This window comes from Sapajus apella, unplaced genomic scaffold (genome assembly GCF_009761245.1).
Source record: "Sapajus apella isolate SASKATOON/1434 unplaced genomic scaffold, GSC_monkey_1.0 scaffold12, whole genome shotgun sequence".
NCBI classification, from domain to species: Eukaryota; Metazoa; Chordata; class Mammalia; order Primates; family Cebidae; genus Sapajus; species Sapajus apella.
Genome location: NW_022436952.1, coordinates 4839291 through 4853156, shown reverse-complemented (window position 1 = coordinate 4853156; position 13866 = coordinate 4839291). Strand labels below are relative to the sequence as shown.

Here is a 13866-nt window from a genome sequence, read left to right as displayed (position 1 = left end):
GTGGCGCGATCTCGGCTCACCGCAACCTCCGCCTCCTGGGTTCAGGCAATTCTCCTGCCTCAGCCTCCTGAGTAGCTGGGATTACAGGCACGCACCACCATGCCCAGCTAATGTTTTTGTATTTTTAGTAGAGACGGGGTTTCACCATGTTGACCAGGATGGTCTCGATCTCTTGACCTCGTGATCCACCCGCCTCGGCCTCCCAAAGTGCTGGGATTACAGGCTTGAGCCACCGCACCCGGCCAGGTCTCTATCTTCTTAATCATCTCTGTCAAGGGGCTAGGCTGCAAATTACCCATCTCCCCAACCCCAAAGAAAGTCAAGGCACCTAGGGGAGAGGAGGACTGAGGCTATGAAAATTAGTCTTCCTGTTATAACATGAGGGATTCCAAGCAGATCTCAGAAAGGACTTACAGGTGGGAGAGATGAGTTTGGAGAACTGGTGAGGGGAAGAGGATGTGCAGAATGGGACGCCTCCCTCCACCCCCAACCCCAGTGCCCCATCTAGAGCAGAGCAGCTGAAGTCCAAAGGCTGCCAGGGCAGATGGAGCAGGTGTGAGGAGGGGGTCCCTTGAGGCTGGGGTTGCAGGAGCAGCAATTTGGTTCTTCCTGGGGCCAATGCCTCTCTACTGACACCAAATAGGTAAGGGAAGGTGACCGAATGGCTGCTGCCTTCCCAGGGAGAGAGGCTGTGTCTCCACCATCTCCCTGGTTGCTCCCACCTACCCTTAGCCTGGGTCAGCTTTGGGCTCCGGGGGTGTGGTAGAGAAGAGGAAAAGAAGGCATGGCTGGGGCAGGGGCCTCCCGAAGCTCCCATCTCTTCAGAATCCAGCCTTGCCTGGGTGATCAGGGATCCCAACAACTCCCCTTTCAGAGCCCATGGCCACATTGAGTCCCCACGCCACCCGCCACCCCCGCAAGGTCCCGCCAGTATCCTTCCAGGAGGGAAGAAGAGGTCCAGGCTTCGGTGTTTCCACTGTCACTCACACCCCCTGTGTGTTTGGGAAAGTGGGGTCCCTGTCCATCCACCTGCCCGCAGCCCCCAGTGCTCCCGGCCTCCTGCGGACAATACTCCACTCGCGGACATCGCCAGGCCGTCCACACCTGCCCATGCCCACACCTGCCTTCCCGCCCCCTCCCCACTCCCGGCCCACCCGGGCCGACTCCGGCCAGTCCTACCTGCTCCGGGCTCGGGGCTCAGCGCCCGGGCAGCCTCCCTGAGCACCAGCATCAGGAGCCAGAGCTCGCCCCGCATGGTGGGTGCCCGGACCTGCCCCCGGCCTGCTCGCTACCCCAGCCCTGATGAGGGAGGGGACCCCGGCTCCGGGTCCTGCCGCGCGGTCCCCGGGGCTGGCTGAGGGGCGGGCAGCGAGGAGGCGGCGGAGCGCGGGGCCGGGCGAGCAGGCGGGAGAGGCGAGAGCGCCAGCGGAGCGGGAGGCTGCGGCCTCCGGGAGCAGGCGGGGAGCTGGGGGGGGCGGCTAGGTCCGGGGAGGGGACCTGGGGCAGGGGGCGGGGCGGGGGGCGCGGCGTCGTGGGGGGCTCTCCCCGCGCCTGCCCTCAGCTCTCACAGAGCTCTCTCCGAGAGCTCCCGCAGCCGCTCCTAAGGCGAGGGGCGCAGAGTAGGGGACAGGGAGGGAGCCCCTCGGGCTGGGAGAACCCCTAGAAGCGTCAGCCGCCCTGGGCGCCGTATTGAGCTCCTGGCTCCCTTTCCCTGCTCTGTTCCGCCGGGGAAAGCTGCAGAGAGAAGGCCCGAGGGACTGGACCCCAGGAAGGGACAGGCGCCTCCTCCCTGGGCCACGGGCCCCTGCCTGTCCCCTGCCCCCAGCGCCTTCAAGCTCTGAGACTTTGTTCTTTGGAATTCTGTGCCTCTCTGATGCTTTGTCCTGCAGCCCCCCCCCCCGGGAATCTCCCCCTGCAGCAAAAACCCCCAGCTTCTCTCCCCAAGAGGGGCCCGAATCCCATCCCCCTCCCATGACTCCACCTCATCCCTCTACCCCCCATTTCCAGCACCGTTTTGTCCCCCAGCCTAGCAGACATGAGGGTGCAGGGGCCCTGGCTAACTGCTACTCTGCAGCAGCCTGGACCCCTCCCCACGAGTCGGTAGCCCAGGCCGCCCGCCTCTCTGGGGCCAGGCTTGCTCAGGGCCAGACCCAATCAATTTTCAGAGCAAGCCCCAGGCCGGGAAACGGCTCACCCCAATTGCTGCCACCTTCTAACGGGCTCTGGGGATAGATCTTTTTTTTTTTTTTTCCTTCCAGGACAGAATAAAAATACCCGCAATGTAAATTTAATAGACGGCAAGGAATCAGGTCAGGACACGGAGGCACCTCTTCCCTCCCCTGACCTAATTCGTTCTTGTGACTGCAAGGAGCTGGGGCGCTGGATGGAGTGAGAGACGGGGTGAGGGGGCACCCTGGCTTCTAGTGGGCTGGGGCCTAGGGACTAGAAAACCGCGGAGAAGGAGGCGCGAACGCTGAGCGCCGTTGGAGACATTCCCCAGGAGGATGGATATGGCTGGGGACACAAGGGATCTGTGGGGCTGGAAGAGGCGGATTCCGTGGCACTGAGGTCAAAAAAAAGACCTCAGAAAGGAAACAAAGGCTCTCTAATCTCGTAGAACGCCGGTTCCTCCTTCCGCCGAACCCAGAGTCCCAGGGACGACCTCCTCCAGCCCTAAACGCAAAATCCCCTTACCATAGAACAAGGCAAGGCCGGTCTGTAAGTTCGTCTTGACGTCTAATTTAAATCCCAATTTGGCGGACTCTCAAGCAGCATCAGATAGGCAGCCGCCTCCAGCTGCGGCTCCTTGCTGCCCTCAAGTGGCCACATGATGAGCCACAACCCCCTCGTCCTGCGGGTTTCCTCTTTCCCGGGCCTGCCCACGCGTTGCCCCGACCTCCTGCCTTCCCCGAGGTCAAGGTGAAAGGTCCCAGGAAAGATTCCAGCTCCGACCCCGGTGTCTTTACACATTCCTCTATCTGGGGTAACTAGTGGTCTGTTTTATAAAGTATCTTACAGGAAGAGCTCAGGGTGAAACAAAAACTTGGAAATAGTAGAAGCAAACGTGTGAATTTTAATGTAAGCCTCTAGAACTTGAGATCGTAATCACCTGGAGGGGTGTGTGTGTGTGTGTGTGTGTGATTTTGTTTGTTTTTTGAGACAGGTTCTCGAACGTTGCCTAGGCTGGAGTGCAGTGACGCGATCATAGCTCACTGCAGCTTCCAACTCCTGGACTCAAGCGATAGGAAGGGTATATGAAAACAGATTTCTGGACTCCACCCTCAAGTTTCTAATTCCCTAGGTCGGGGATGAGGACCGAGCGTACCCAGGTGATGCTGCTGGTCCCAGGGCCACATTTTGAGAGCTATTGCTGTTGAATCCCCAGTTCCTTGCAGTCCCTCGCTGCTCATCTGCCACTAGGAGGAAAAGCAAACAGTTTAGGAAAAATCGACACCCGAGACAAAAAATTTAGGATCTTGAAAAAAAAAAAAAAAAAAAAAAAACCTAGTAAAGGGGGCACCCGGATTTGAACCGGGGACCTCTTGATCTGCAGTCAAATGCTCTACCACTGAGCTATACCCCCTCTATCGGCAACGTAACGCAGGCAGTCCCTTAGTGTTACCGCTGCGCAGGCGTGGTATGCTGCTCCCGAAGGGAAGTGGAAAGTTGGGTGGGACGTTTACGAGAGGTGGAAAAAATACAACTCCCAGAAAATTCACTTACTTGGAATCAGGGATTGTTTCCTAAAGCTCTGAGCTGAAGATTCCCACTGACGGTGCAAGAAAATGTATTCCTGGGGTGTGGAAGGAGTCTCGAAATCTCTCACTTCGGGGCGTCCCACTCTCCTGCCCTGCAGGAGCCCCCTTGCCACGTCTCGGAGCTTCTTTCTCCCTCCCACGTGCTCACGCGGCTTCTCCGGGCCTGTCTTCCCAGCCCAGCCCTTAGAAACTCGGCCTCCCTCCAGCGATGGAAGAGCCGTCGCGGCCACTGGCCAGGCCGACCTGGGGGTGCGCCGCCTCCGCCCGGCCATTGCAAGGTTGGGCCACCCGCACCGTGTTCCAAGGGTCAGCCCCGAGCTCCTCGCTCTCACTGCACTGCATTCCACCCTTGGATATACACACAGGCTGAGCCACTGGTACGGGCCAGGACTCCATTTTCACTCGCCTGCAAAGGAAAAGAGGGTGGCAGGGCCTGCGACTCCCTCTCTTTCCATCTGTGCGGGAACTCTTTAGGGGACCTCCGGAGACTAACAAAACGCGAGAACTCCAAAGAGCAGAGGGGGCACCCGAATTTGAACTGGGGACCTCTTGATCTGCAGTCAAAAAACACCGAGCTATCCCCCCATCACGCCATACTGTTAACGTAAGTTTCTGTGGGATAGGGGTGTGGTATTCAGCCTCCCTTTTGCTATTTTCATTTTTATTTTTAGAGACAGAGTTTTGCTCTTGTTGCCCAGACTGGAGTGCAGTGGCGCGATCTCGGCTCACCGCAACCGCCGCCTCCCAGGTTCAAGCAATATTCCTGCCTCAGCCCCTGAGTAGATGGGATTAAAGGCACCAGCTGCTATGCCCAGGTAATTTTTTGTGCTTTAGTAGAGACGGAGTTTCTCCATGTTGGCCAGGCTGGTCTCGAACTCCTGGCCTCAAGTGATCCACCCACCTCGGCCTCCCAAAGTGCTGGGATTACAGACATGAGCCACCGTGCCCAGCCCACTTTCCCTTAAAGTTTTAATCTGAAGGTTGCGTCAAGATACCGATTTTTTTTAAAGCACAAAATACAGTGGGAATGGCTAGAACTCCCGAGTTCTTCCTCCACAGGCACTCTTTAGGAAAAAACCACTAGATTAAGGAATCCTGGGTCCTCTACATCTATGCCCAGACACTCCCCAGATGTCCACTGACTGGCTTGGGAAAAGGACTGTTCCCAGGACCGTCCCAGATCTAGTAATGTACAGATGAAGAGACCGCATCTCCATCTTGTCTCCTGGGCTTTTCCAACCCCAGGATAACTCCTCCCCTTCTCATCAGACCAAAAGCCGGTTTGAGGAACAGGCGGAGGAGAAGGCAGAACTAAGAGGTGAGCAGTTTTCAGTAGCATTTATTACAACTTTTTTTTTCTTTTTTGTGTCTTGAGAAAATAGCATGTATTACAGCTTTATAAAAATCCTAATACAATTTTTATAAATCATTACACAAAGAAACAAAATAAGCAGCCCCTGTAGGAATCCGGCATATTTGGAAGAAGTGGGATTCACATTGGAAGGACACTAGAAGTGAGGGGGATGCTATGGAGTGGCTGAAAGTCCAAGAGCTGTGACCAAAGCCAGCACCCCCAAGGGAATGGGAAGACGAGAGTGGAATCCCTGCAGTGCAAAGGGCTGTCCCTCTCTGGGACGTCCTGTCCTCCTCTGTTTCCCCTTCCAGTTTTTGCCTCTGCCCTCCTCTTCTCAAGCCCACCTCCTTCACCCTCTGGAATCTCCTTTGCCCAAAGGGAATGGGACAAAAAATGGCTGAGGGGCCAAAAAGCCTGATGGTGCGGGTGTGTTTGAGGAAATGAAGAGCAATTCCATGGGTCTCTTTTTTTTTTCTGAGACAGAGTTTCACTCTCATTGCCCAGGCTGAAGTGCAGTGGTGCAATCTCTGCTCACAGCAGCCTCTGCCTCCAGATTCAAGTGATTCTCCTACCTCAGCCTCCCAAATAGCTGGGACTACAGGCATGTGCCACCATGCCCCGCTAATTTTTGGTATTTTTAGTAGAGACGGGGTTTCACTATGTTGGCCAGGCTGGTCTCGAACTCCTTACCTCAAGTGATCCACCTACCTCAGCCTCCCAAAGTGCTGGGATTACAGGCATGAGCCATTGCACCCGGCCTCAGGGGTCTCTTAATCTGCCTCCTAACACACACATATTTTTCCTATAGAGACGCTGAGGGCTGAGGAGAGGAGAGGGTTCCACTTACTAATTCTGCAATGGCATTTCCCTGATGTCTCCAAAAAGGATGCCTGAGGCCATGGCGTGAGGGGCAGCTTATTCTGCTGTGCTATCTGCAGGAATCCAGGGTATGCAGTTCAGCTTCTCAGCAACGAGTTGGGAGGATGGTGTCAATCTCACTGTCCATAGCAGCCGCTGCTCCCACCAGAGAACCATAGAAAAGTAATAAATAACCACTTGGTTTTCCACCCATATGGGCCATGCAAAACCCCAAAGTTTCTGGTTGGCTTCAGGCTGGGACATCAGTTAGCCATGGCCTGAGATCCATTGGAGCCTGGCCTGCAGCCTGAAGGGAGGGAAGAACAGGAAGAATCAGCATATCCCAAGAGAATGACAGTCTTAAAGTCCCCAGCACCCAGAGCGGACTGGATGCAGGAACCTAAGTTACATCCAGTCATTCAATTAACAGAGACAAATTAACTTGAGTACCTGCTTTGCATCAGGTACTGTGCGAGGCTCTGGAGTTAGTGGTGAAAAAGCAGACATGGGCTGGGAGTAGGGGTTCATGCCTGCAATGCCAGCACTTTGGAAGGTCAAGGCGAGCAGATCACCCGAGGTCGGGGGTTTGAGACCAGCCTGACCAACATGGTGAGACCCCATCTCTACTAAAAATACAAAAATTGGCTAGACATGGTGGCACATGCCTGTAATCCCAGCTACTTGGGAGGCTGAAGCAGGAGAATTGCTTGAACCCAGGAGGTAGAAGTTGCCGTGAGCCAAGATCGCATCATTGAACTCCAGCTTGGACAACAAGAGCAAAATTCTGTCTCAAAAAAAAAAAAGAAAGAAAATGCCGATTTAATTGAACTGACTGTGGGTTGTGGGAGAGGGTTCTCCTGACCCAAGGGATGGCAAGGATACTGCTAGAAACGTGTCTCCCCTTCTTCAAAAAGATGACTGGGCAAGGTGCAGTACCTCATTCCTGTAAGCCCAACACTTTGGGAGGCCGAGGCAGGAGAATCGCTTGAGCCTAGGAGTTTGAGACCAGCCATGGGCAACATGGCAAACCTTGTCTCTACAAAAAGTGCAAATATTAGCTGGGCATAGTGGTGTGCACCCGTAGTCCTAGCTATTAGGGAGGCTGAGGTCGGAGGATCACTTGAGCCCAGGAGGTTGAAGCTGCAGTGAGCCATGTTTGCACAACTGTACTCCAGCCTGGGGGCATCAGAGTGAGACCCTGCCTCAAAAAAAGAGGTAGCTGGGTGCCCAGCCTGCCATGATTCTACTTGACACGTTAAGAGGAAAGGGAATTTTCCAGGCCTGATGTAAGGCCCTTTCTGCATGGCCCAGCTCCATCAAACCCTCAGGTGATTACTCAGTAGCTAGCTGCTCAGTGCCCCTTGTCAGATAACTTACCTACAATTGCAGCATTCCCTCCACACACTTCCAATCTGCCTTTTCTTTGTCTTTGCTTTTGGAAATGGGGTCTGGATACGTTGCCCAGGCTGGATTCCAACTCCTGGCCTCAAGCTATCCTCCTGCCTCAGACTCTCCAGTCGCTAGAATTACAGGCATGAACTACCGTGCCAGCCCAATTTCTGTTTCTTACTCTTTATTCCTCTTCCCATTTATCAAGACAGGATCTTGCTCTGTCACCCAGACCGGACTGCAGCAACATGACTGGAGCTCACTGCAGCCTGGAACTCCTGGGCTAAGTGATTCTCCTGCCTCAACCTCCTGAGTAGCTGGGACTACAGGTATGTCCCACCACACCCGGCTTCTTGGTTTTTTTGTTTGTTTGTTTGTTGTAAAGACAGAGTCTCGCTCTGTTGTCCAGGCTGTTCTCAAACTCCTGGGCTCAAGCCATTTATCATTTTCTTTTTTCTTTTCTTTTTGAGACAGAGTTTCATTCTTGTTGCCCAGGCTGGAGTGCAATGGTGCAATCTCGGCTCACCGCAACCTCCACCTCCAGAGTTCAAGCAATTCTCCTGCCTCAGCCTCCCAAGTAGCTGGGATTACAAGCATGCACCACCATGCCCAGCTAATTTTTGTATTTTTAGTAGAGATGGAGATTCTCCCTGTTGGTCAGGCTGGTCTCAAACTCCCAACCTCAGGTCATCCACCCACCTCCACTTCCCAAAGTGCTGGGATTACAGGTATGAGCTGCCATGCCTGGCCGTCATTTTCTAACTGATTATATATTTTTCTTGTTTATCATCTGCCTCCACTACTGGTTTTTGTCTGTTCTGCTCACTGCTGTTTCTCCAGTGCCTAGAACAGTACCTGGCACAAAGGAGAGCACCTCCAGAAAGATTTGTGGACTGAATTGTGTCATTTACTCTACAGAAACTCTGGGAGGTATGATGATCCTCCTCCTTACAGATAAGAAGTTGAAGGTCAGAGCAAGTCAATGATTTCTGCCTGGAAGGCTTGTCCCCCAGGTTTCCCCAGGGCTGTCTCCCCATGGCTGTCTCCATCTCTTCATTCAGGTCTCAGCTCAAAAGTCACCTCTAGGCCGGGCGCGGTAGCTCATGCCTGTAATCCCAGCACTTTGGGAGGCCGAGGCAGGTGGATCACGAGGTCAAGAGATCGAGACCATCCTGGTCAACATGGTGAAACCCTGTCTCTACTAAAAATACAAAAAAAAATCAGCTGGGCATGGTGGTGCGTGCCTGTAATCCCAGCTACTCAGAAGGCTGAGGCAGGAGAATTGACTGAACCCAGGAGGCGGAGGTTGCGGTGAGCCGAGATCGCGCCATTGCACTCCAGCCTCAGTAACAAGAGCGAAACTCCGTCTCAAAAAAAAAAAAAAAAAAGTCACCTCTTAGGAGAGGCCAGCCCTAACTACCAGAACTAAATCAGACCTATCCCTCTCCCCTCTATTACTGGTATCCAGTGGGATTCTTCACATCACTTCTCAGAACCCAAGATTATTGCAGCCAGGCGTGGTAGCCCACGCCTGTAATCCCAACACTTTGAGAGGCTGAGGCTGGTGGATTACCTGTGGTCAGGAGTTCAAGACCAGCCTGGCCAAAAAGGTGAAACCCTATCTCTACTAAAAATATAAAAATTAGCTGGACATGGTGGCAGATGCCTGTAATCCCAGCTACTTGGGAAGCTGAGGCAGGAGAATCGCTTGAACGTGGGAGGTAGAGGTTGCAGTGAGCTGAGACCGTGCCATTGCACTCCAGCCTGGGTGAAAAGAATAACACTTCGTGTCAAAAAAAAAAAAAAAATATATATATATATGTGTGTGTGTATATATATATATATATATATATGTATGTATGTATTGCGTTTAGGTGGAGTGTTATCTCTCTCTCCACTAGAACAAGCCCCTGAGAGCCGGTATGCTGTCTGCTCATGGCTTACCCACAATGTCTCAACTGCGGGGAGATGCCCAATTGGCTTGGCCCAGGAGCCAACTGTGAGCCAGATTCTGACAGGAGAGAGACAGGAGGAGGATTCTGATGATCAGTCATCCATTGGCTCAGCCAGGCCCTGGAGGTCCTGGTGGGGCGGCCACTAACCCTTCCCCATATACAGCAGCCTTGTATATGCCACGAGTGATCTTTGATGGTGCTGAGAGTAAGGAACTGGGAGATCTCCACCAGGCTCATGGAGTCCTTCATGTCCTGCTTGTTAGCAAAGATCAGGACAGAAGCATCCTGCAGAAGCCTGTGGACAGAGGGGCCCAGCCCCAGGCAGCCTGCTAGGGCCCAGCCTTCCTACTGCCTCACAGGTCCTCTCTGGCTCCCTCTCCAGCTGTCCCAGCAAGAGAGGCCCATGCCCAGATGGGGCAGAGATGGGGAGCCCTGCCAAAGTGGTAGCAACCACATCAAATGACACCAGCAGCTCATGGAAAGCCTCTTTATGACAATCCCATAGGTGGGAATTGATGATCCCGCTCATTTTATACTTGGGGATACTGAGGATTAGAGAGGTGAAGTCACTTGTCCAAAGTCCCACAATGAATGAAAGATGGGGTTAAAACTTGAACCAGCACCTCTGGCTTCTGTAGTCAATTGCACTGAGGGCACTGATGCCCTTCGTCAGGCATAAACCAGCCCTGCCCATGCTGCTGGTGTAGAAGCTCTCAAAACCTGGGACATCAGTAATGAATCTCAGAGAGGCTAAGTGACCAGCCTGAGGGCGCACAGCTACTACCATTGGGGTCCCAACTGCACGGGGCTTACCTTATGGGCCAGCATTTTATATAACTCTGCCCAAGCAGTCAGCAGCCAATTCCGGTCCGTGCTGTCAATCACAAAGATGCTGAACTGGACAGCAGAGGGTAGCATGAGAGGCGGGCTTTCTCTTTGGTAAATGTGTCTCTGCCCACTGTGTTTCCCCACTGGTCTCTGCACCAGCTCCAGAGAAAAGAAACCATGCAGGGTCAAGATCTCACCACCCTCCTTCCATTATAATTGTCTTTTTACATTTTGTGTAAAAATTTTTTTTGAGACAGAGTCTCACTTTGTCACCCAGGCTGGAGCACAGTGGCGCGATCTCGGCTCACTGCAACTTCCGCCTCCCTGGTTCAAGCAGTTCTCCCACCTCAGCCTCCCAAGTAGCTAGGATTACAGGCCCATGCCACCACATCCAGCTAATTTTTGTTTGGTTTGGTTTTTTGTTTTTTTTTTGTTTTGTTTTTTGAGACAAATTCTCGCTCTGTTGCCCAGGCTGGAGTGTGGTGGTGTGATCTTGGCTCACTGCAACCTCTGCCTCCCAAGTCCAAGCGATTCTTCTCCCTCAGCCTCCCAAGTAGCTGGGATTACAGGCATGAGCCACCACACCTGGCTAATTTTTGTATTTTTAGTAGAGACAGGGTTTCACCATGTTGGCCAGGCTGGTCTTGAACTCCTGAACTCAGGTGATCCACCCACCTCAGCTTCCCAAAGTGCTGGGATTACAAGCGTGAGCCACCACACCCTGCCAATCATTATAATCTCTATCTCACAAGTTGAGGAACCAAGGCTCAGAGAGGTTACGTGACTGTCTGATATCACACAGCTGCCTTGGAGACCCTCCAGCCTGGTGCCCTCCTCACCTCGGTGTTGGAGTAATATGTGATCCAGGTGGAGTGCAGAGCCTCCTGCCCCACTAGGTCCCACATGAGGAAGTGGGTCTTCCGTGGAATGATCTCCTCCACCTTGCTGCTGATGGTGAGACACGTATGGACCACTTCATTGGTCAGGCTGGGGAGGTAGGAGAGGGCACCAAGTGCTCAGTCCAGCCTACATCCAGCTCTGGCCCCCAAATGCTCTACTTCCAAAGCAGTCTGAACCGAACTCAGAACAAGTCCACCCAGGTTCACTGAGCACCTGCTAGGGGCCAGGCCCTGGGCTGGGCCCTGGGGAATGAAGACAGGAATGAGACCAAGCCCTGCCCTGGCTGGGACCCCAGAGAGGGGAAACATCTTGGAGCAGTCTCCTCAAATTTCATATATATATATATATATATATATATTATTTTTTTTTTTTTTAGAAATGGGGTCTCACTATGCTGCCCAGGCTAATCTTGAACTCCTGGCCTTGGGCTCCTGCCAAGAGATCCTCCTGCCTTGGCCTCCCAAAGTGCTGGGATTACAGGCATGAGCCACAGAACCCAGCCTCCTTAAACTTTAATATGCAGTTAAATCACATGAGAGTTTTGTTAAAATGCAGGGTCTGACCAGAGAGTCTGGGCTGGGGCCTAGGGTTTTGCATTTCTTTTCTTTGAGACAGTCTCACTCTGTTGCCCAGGCTGGAGTACAGGCACCGTCACACCTCCCAGGTTCAAGCAATTCTCCTGCCTCAGTGTCTCAAGTGGTTGGGATTACAGGCGCATGCCCCCGACACATGGCTAATTTTTGTAGAAATGGGGTTTTGCCATGTTGGAAACCCCATTTCATGCGCTAGTCTCGAACTCCTGACCTCTAGCGATCCTCCTGTCTTAGTCTCCCAAAGTACTGAGATTACAGGCATAAGTCACCATGCCTGGCCGGTTTTGCATTTTAAGATGGAGTCTCCCTCTGTCACCCAGGCTGGAGTGCAGTGGTGCCATCTCGGCTCACTGCAACCTCCGCCTCCTGGGTTCAAGTGATTCTTCTCCCTCAGCCTCTCCACGAGTAGCTGGGACTACAGGCCCCTGCCACCATGCCCAGCTAATTATTTTTATTTACTTATTTTTTAAGATGGAGTCTCACTCCTGTCACGTAGGCTGAAATGCAGTGGTACAATCTCTGCTCACTGCAACCTCCACCTCCCGGGTTCAAGCAATTCTCCTTCCTCAGCCTCCTGATTAGCTGGGATTACAGACATGAGTCACTGCACCAGGCCGTGTGTGTGTGTGTGTGTGTGTGTGTGTGTGTGTGTGTGTGTGTGTGTTTAGTAGAGATGAGGTTTCACCATATTGGCCAGACTGGTCTCGAACTCTTGACCTCAGGTGATCCGCCCGCCTCAGCCTCCCAAAGTGCTGGGATTACAGGCTTGAGCCACCGCGCCCGGCCCCAGACCACACTTTGAAATGCAAGAGTTTAGAAAAATGAAACAGACACAGTGAGGGACATCAGAGAGATGCTTTGTTTAAAGTGACATAGAAAACATACACATGCTTTTATATGCAAATAATGCATCTGAAAAGTTACCGCAAACTTACAATAGGAGGAAAACTAGGGGCTACAGTGCAGAAGGAAACTTACTTTTCACTGTGTATTCCTCCTCCATTGTTTGAAATTTTCCTTTATGTATTTTTGAAATCATTTGCCTGTATTACTTTTTCATGAAAAAGCTTGTCCTAAGTAAAGTACTTGGGAGGCTCTAAAATGGGAGCGGTACCACCGTCCAGAGAGCGAATACCGGGGAAAGCTTCGATCGGCATTTACTCAGCACCACCCGCCTGTGCCAGGCTTGCTAGACCCGGAGCTACCAGGCCTCATGAGCCTTTGGGTTTGAAGAAGGGGAAGAAAGTTAACAGGCAGAGGGGGTCCGGGTCTGACGCTAGAGGGAGCGAAGCGCAGAGAGGCAGGTTGGGACACTTGGCAGGCCTGGAGCTGAGTTTTGCAGCGTTCCCGAGTAGATGGAGGAAAGCAGTCGGAGCTACAGTTGCCCGTGCGGTGCAGGATTTGTAAGACAGAGGAGCCGCTGTGTTAGGAAGATCCAAGCAGCGTTCCCAGTCACTCCACCGGATTGCAGAGGAGCCCAGGAGCCCTGAGAAGAGCTCCAGTGATTGGTCCCCATGCCTGTCAGTCTGGTGGGAGGCCCAGCCCTCTACCCTCGCCGCCCGAGAGTCCCTTACAACTGGTAGAGAATGGTGGTCTTTCCTGCATTGTCCAGTCCCACGATGATAACCTTGTGTTCTGGAGGCATCGGAGGAAGGGCAGCGTCAGGGCCAAACCCGATGACCAAGGGACTGTGTGCCCCCACCCGACCTCCCAGGAAGGAGAGCGCGCCCCCAGCAGGCTGGGGACCTCCGGCCACCGTACCGCGTCTACTTCCCACCCAGCCCGGACGCCTGCGCCACTCCGGGACCGTAGAAAAAACAGCTGAGCCCCCACCTCCCTTCACATTCTAGAAAAGTGTCTGAAGGGTCCAGGGCTTGCCAAGAGACAGTGTCTGAGAAAGAGCCGAACGTGAAGTCACAATCTCAGGAAACCCGCAGCGGCTCCCCATCCCCGCCGCTGGTGCCGTTTAGCTGGAAGGAAGGAGGCTCGCCTAGCCCTGCGTCCTGGGGCGCACCGAAGCCCGGGGACCCAAGAGGAGCAGGTGGGGACAGGGGCAGGGGAGACCGCCGGGCAGGCAAGGAGCTCCCACACACGACCCTTGGAGCCCGAGGTCCCCCAGTGCGTCCGACCCCAGACCAGAGGCGTCCCAGAAGAGAGCGAGATCAAAGCGTTCGCTTGCATGTTCTGTGCATCCCTTACTCTGGTTCCCGAAGATGCTCATTAACTTGGCT

The 13866-nt window shown here is 53.5% G+C and overlaps 2 protein-coding genes, 1 long non-coding RNA gene and 1 other non-coding gene across 4 annotated transcripts in view; all 4 read right to left on the bottom strand.

Annotated features, from left to right (window-relative positions):
- The window catches only part of PLXDC1 (plexin domain containing 1), a 76968-nt gene extending 75483 nt beyond the window's left edge, over positions 1 to 1485 (bottom strand). Inside the window, 1 exon segment of the mRNA XM_032279254.1 lies at positions 1180 to 1485. Coding sequence (XP_032135145.1) covers positions 1180 to 1255 — 76 coding nt within the window. The 5' untranslated portion in view covers positions 1256 to 1485.
- A 1568-nt stretch (positions 1486 to 3053) lies between these two features.
- Positions 3054 to 4467, bottom strand: LOC116552530. The gene is made up of 2 exons (XR_004269428.1): positions 3724 to 4467; positions 3054 to 3416 (listed from the first exon to the last, which is right to left on the bottom strand). It is a non-coding gene; the product is annotated as an uncharacterized LOC116552530 (long non-coding RNA).
- On the bottom strand, positions 3512 to 3583 carry TRNAC-GCA. The gene has a single exon. It is a non-coding gene; the product is annotated as a tRNA-Cys (tRNA).
- Positions 4468 to 5879: 1412 nt separating the features above from the next.
- Positions 5880 to 13866, bottom strand: part of ARL5C (ADP ribosylation factor like GTPase 5C) — a 16216-nt gene continuing 8229 nt past the window's right edge. The window contains exons 3-6 of the mRNA XM_032279357.1: positions 13210 to 13270; positions 10982 to 11129; positions 10128 to 10211; positions 5880 to 6126 (exon numbers count right to left, since the gene is read on the bottom strand). Coding sequence (XP_032135248.1) covers positions 6028 to 6126; positions 10128 to 10211; positions 10982 to 11129; positions 13210 to 13270 — 392 coding nt within the window. The 3' untranslated portion in view covers positions 5880 to 6027. The remainder of the gene's footprint in view (positions 6127 to 10127; positions 10212 to 10981; positions 11130 to 13209; positions 13271 to 13866) is intronic.